This window comes from Ictalurus punctatus, chromosome 24 (assembly GCF_001660625.3).
Source record: "Ictalurus punctatus breed USDA103 chromosome 24, Coco_2.0, whole genome shotgun sequence".
Taxonomy (NCBI): domain Eukaryota; kingdom Metazoa; phylum Chordata; class Actinopteri; order Siluriformes; family Ictaluridae; genus Ictalurus; species Ictalurus punctatus.
Window position 1 is genome coordinate 3,157,350 of NC_030439.2, and position 5,350 is coordinate 3,162,699.

Sequence of the window (5,350 nt, forward strand, 5' to 3'; positions counted from 1 at the left end):
CTGCATCCTATACAAAGAGACCTTGTCCTACCTTGTGCTCAATGTTACTAGGATTGGCATCAGATCCACTGTGACCCTGAAAAAGATAAAGCGATTACTGAAGATGAAAGAATGAGTGTATAGATGATTCTAACATCTTCTTCTTTTTCAATAGTGCTGATTGTCTACTTTAAACTCAGCATTATGTCAGCAAATCAGGAGATTAGAACAGTATATGTGTGGTCCTGGAGATCCCTAAGGTACTGAAGAACCTGCACAACATCAAGGTAATCTACTTGAATCTCTTAACATTTTCCAAAAGCATCTCAAAATTTAGATTGTATTAGAGAGCATGTCCAGTGTGATGCTAACTACTATTTAACAATGATCTTTGCGCAGCGATGCTTTTGGGGAATTCTCCCCGGTCACACCAACTTCAGAATCCACCAGGAACTCCAAGTCCCAAAACAGAATGAGACTTACAAACAAGGCTGCCACGGCCTACAATCCCCAACACCTGGCTCCACCAACATGCTCCAATTGGCACACTTGTTTCCAATCACACCCTGGGTGGTTCTCTCTAATCACGCAAGGAAGTGAGAAACAAGGAGTGAGGAAGCTTCCAGAGGAGCTAGGAGCAAGGATACATGTGGAAGTGTATCCAAAGGCAAACAACTCCTGATGGTCACCCAAGGGAGCATGAGTCCCACCAAATACGCACTGGGATTCAGTACTCTCTCTGCAGGAAGCAGATGGAACAAGCCTGCCCTCAAAGTGATCTTCAACCAGGAGGCAGTCACCAAACTGGCTTGTCTGGCTGACAACATGTCTCTCGACTCCACTGATTGACGTAGCCATTCATTTGGACTATCTCATCTGAAATCACCAGGTGCCTAAGCAAACAGTAAGCCTCACATCTGGCTACCATCCTCTAATTGTTGCACGCCTAAATTTAACAAAGTTTTTTGTTTTGATAAGCCTGTTTTGTTTGCAATTGTTTGATATCCAGAGTATTTTTGTGACTTAAAAAAAAAATCTAAAGGTTAAGACAATTTTTCACAGCCTTCTTTGCTCATATTTACCAAGGGTGCCAATATTACCGGAGGACAACTATTCTGTTTATGCTATTTAATACAGAATCTGGGTTCATGTAGAAAATGGGGTTGCATGAATGGAAACTAGCCCTTGTTGAAATGTAGGGGTTTGGAGCCATTTATGTCTAAGTGAAAGAAGACAACATAGAATGCTCATTTTCAAGTTGAACATCAGGTAAGCCTAATGTGTATATTTTTTTTTCTGTCCATTATCATGCATGCTAGCTTTCACAGTTCACTGGATGAGGGTCAAGGCATGTAGGCTGATATATTAATTGATTCATATCCTTTTATTTTATTATTAGTATCTTTTTAGAGGAGCATCATAGCACTGAGATTTAACAAACAAAATCCCTTTGTTACTCTCGCAACTTTTGTTTTTGGTCACAATGTCACTATATACAATAATGTCACTATAACTAGACAGACCGACCTTTATACAGATAGTAAAGAACACTACATCCCTGCTTCTCAATCATGGATGTTCTATTTCATGTATTTCAAAGATCAGTCTGTGGAATAAAGTTTTGATTTATGCACTACTGGTTATGACATACTATAGATGAAAGTGCCCCTGAAATCAAATGTATGTTCCCAAGCTTTTTTCTGTCCCTTAGTCTTATGGGCACTGATATGTGATACTGTATCTAAAAAGGTTTTAGAGATTGATTGACTGTCCAGTTAAATGTTCATTAGAACCATATACAGTAAGTCTTGCCCCCTGAGACAGGTCTTGCTCTGCAGCAGCGTCTCCCTTAGAAGCAGTAGCTGTTCGTTAGCAACAAGCTTTTTCAGTGTGTTTTGGTTGTGCATCACTGTTCCTTTTACCTACCAAGAAGGTGGGATGTATGAACTTCTGGTTTGTGACAGGCATTTGGAGGAGTGTTTATCAACTTGGGGCTCTTCAGTGCAGGAATATGTTGCTTCTTCAGATTGAGCAAGAATGCAATTCCATCTTTATACACTGTTGGTAATTCGCCATCAGTACAAGTAAGTGAAAGGCTCCCATTTATCTCTTTGCAGTTCTCCATATTTAGCTAATACTCCCAGGTTTGTATAGTAGATCTCAAAATCAACTGACACTTGTATAAGTCAGTCAAGCATTTCAATCCGACCAGAGCAATATCACCCTGCAGCTTTCGCCTGGTTTCACAGAGAAGCTAAGCAGGGATGTTGCCTGGCCAGTTCTTGGATTGGAAAATTAAGGTTGTTGGCAGAAGTGTTATTAGTGAGGTCACCAGGGGGTGCTCACCCTGAAGTCTATGTGGAGCCCAATGCCCCCAGTATAATGATGGGACACTATACTGTAAAATAAAAAAAGATGAGACCTTAAAGCAAGGTGCTGACTCCTTGTGGTCATTAAAAATCCCAGGACCCTTCTTGTAAGAGTAGGGGTTATCCCGGTGTACTGGTGAAATTCCCATCTTTTATAGGGAGATTATTAAGGGGCCTTTATCTATCATGCCCCCCTAATAATCTCCAACCCTGAATTGGCTACCAATTGGCTAACTGGCTACCTCTCCATCAACAGATACTGTGTGGTGGGTGTTCTGGTTCACTATGACTGCCATCACATTATCCAGGTGGAGGAAGAGACCCCACTCCCACCCATACAATGTAAAGCACTTGTATAAATTTAAGGAATTATTAACATGATGTCATTCTGACTTCCTGTTTCAGAAGGAAATATATCATCATATAGAATCACAGCTAAGAAGTCAATTTATATAAACTTAAAATAAATTCTAGACAGCACCAGTTTTACACTCCTTCCACTGTATGGTCTAGGATCAACACTCTGACTTATGATCAAATTTACAGTACATTGAACAACTTTTATTATATTCTTTAGAATACTTTCAGAAAAAAAGTTTTCCAGCTCCCTATCTGGGTCATAAATAATGATACACAGGCTGAATAATCCAGAAATAGCAGTATATAACCCCATGCTGGGTCATAATAAACCAAACGTGTGTGGTCAAACTAACCCAACGTGTGTTCTGTTGAATATCGACCCAGCAATGGGTTACAGAAATGACTCAAATGGTATTACATTTAAACCACAGTGAGTATAGATTCTGAGAGGTTTTATTATTATTATTATTATTATTATTATTATTATTATAACATGACATTTATTATTTGTCTTTAGTGGTTGGTTTTCCTAAGTAGGCTACTATAGAGATATCGAATGTGGTGGTTATAACAAGCATTAATCCAGTTCATTTGATAATGACGCCTGAGAACTTGGGTCGTCTGAGGATAAAAACCCTGAGACAAATGATAAAAAAGAAAAAAAAACTTAACGTACTGGGATATAGCTGATAATTACACCCAGTTAAAATGTAATGGGTGTAACAGGTCGGAGCTATTCGATAAAAAGAAACGTGCCTAATCTAAAATTTTAATTAAAATGCAGCCAAGATAATGTTAAAACTCACTGGATGACAACTGAATGTGACAATAAATTCGGATAAGTTTCGTTAACCAAGTATTATCTTTTTCTTTCTTTTTTTTTTTGAGCATATTATACTTTTATTGTAACCATTCGATAAACAGACAAAGGTTATCTGAATAAATAAATAAAAATTTGAATAAACAGATTATGAAATGCATATTAGTAGGCTACTTTGTTATGACTAATATATCAGTATATCACAAACGTTATATATTTTTGCTATAAAAAGAAATGGAACACTATGCTCATTTTGCTAAATATTAACAATGTAATAATTCCATTTAATATCCTTGGTTAAACCTTGGAATGGAAAACCATTCCACCGGTTGTGCTTTACTATAGACAATTGGTCTCTACGTCTTGCTGGGGGAGGAGATGTAGAGTGAATTAAAACTCCCTGAATCACGCAGTCAGCACTGTAAAACTTAAAACTAAAAAAAGGCAGTCATTATGGTCTCTTGGTCACAATCAGAACGGAGTGCCATTGCAGATCTCTGGGACAAAATCAATGTCGATGAGATTGGGCCTCAGTCCCTGGCAAGGTAAAGCTATCTGATAAACCTAAATTTTACTGGTGTATCAAGCCAGAACACTGCATGATTCTAAAATTATTTGACATAATTAGCCTAGTACATGTTTCCAATATTCTGAAATTTTTATGTATGTATTTATTTTTTTAATTTGTGACAGAGTACTGATTGTCTACCCCTGGACCCAGCGCTATTTTGGCAAATTTGGAAATTTGAACAGTGTAGCTGCCATCCTGGGGAACCCCAAGGTCACTGCCCATGGCAAAGTTGTGCTGAACGCTCTGGACAACGCAGTGAAGAACCTGGACAACATCAAGGAGACCTATTCGAAGCTGAGCCAGCTCCACTGTGAGATTCTCAGCGTAGACCCCGATAATTTCAGGGTACGTCGTCTCTTCCCTTTAGAAAGCAAAGTATATTCTGTTTATCATCCTGTATCATCTACTGCTTTATAACATGGCATTTCCCCCGCAGCTTTTTGCCGATTGTCTCACCATTGTGATCGCGAACAAATTCGGAGCCGCATTCACCCCTGAAATTCAGGCTACATGGCAGAAGTTTCTGGCAGTCGTCGTAGCCGCTATGAGCAGCCGCTACTTCTAAACTTTCCATCAAGACATAAGTGCAACAAATAAATGTTTAAATGAGCCATCTGAATTTAGTACACTTTTTTTCCACCCACAGAGCATACGAAGAGTAACTAATGAAATGTCGGTTTTATTATTTAATGATTCACCACTTTACTCATGTGATTAAAAGTGGAACAGCTTGATAAAAATTCTCCTTCATGTAATATTAGTCATAATTTCTTTTTTTTTTTTAAAGACTACTTATTAAATGTATGTATCCATCAGGTTACATTAAATGAATTCATGTGAAAATTAAGATCGTTTGAGTTTGTTAATAATCCCAAGTCACATATTAAGTGAGCATGTGTTTGTTTTTAACACTTCAGTGTTGCATGTTATTTATTATAGGGGAGAGAGGGGTAATTGTCACGTGTGTAAATTCATAGTCATACTGTTCATACCGCCAGCACAGCAAACATTTCATTCCTATTTATTGTGCCTTCATGTTCTGAGGTCAATTTATAGTTCACATGTCAAATTCACTGTAATCTTAGGTGAGCATAATTATACTGTCTTTAAAAAATAACATTTTTATTTTTACAGCATGTAGAGAATAAAGTTTCCTTTGATACTGTAGCTGCGGTTCTATGTTATGTCAGTCATTATTAGCACACACGTCAGTGAAAAAGTTGTCACATCGGTCACATGACCAGTAGTGTA

At 37.9% G+C, this 5,350-nt stretch overlaps 1 protein-coding gene across 4 annotated transcripts; it reads left to right on the top strand.

Annotated features, from left to right (window-relative positions):
• The first annotated feature begins 563 nt into the window (after nt 1–563).
• On the top strand, nt 564–4,710 carry LOC108257039 (hemoglobin cathodic subunit beta). Of its 4 annotated transcripts, XM_017454437.2 has the most exons (5): nt 564–883; nt 1,179–1,248; nt 1,944–2,063; nt 4,222–4,444; nt 4,536–4,710. In XM_017454437.2, exons 3-5 carry the CDS (start codon nt 2,017–2,019, stop codon nt 4,662–4,664), a joined length of 399 nt encoding a protein of 132 aa, XP_017309926.2. In that variant the 5' UTR covers nt 564–883; nt 1,179–1,248; nt 1,944–2,016; the 3' UTR covers nt 4,665–4,710. The 4 variants fall into 4 exon arrangements, with proteins under 4 accessions (XP_017309926.2, XP_017309924.2, XP_017309927.2 ...); XM_017454435.2 differs by lacking the exon at nt 1,179–1,248; XM_017454438.2 differs by lacking the exon at nt 1,179–1,248 and having other exon boundaries at nt 564–868.
• The last annotated feature ends 640 nt before the right edge of the window (nt 4,711–5,350 follow it).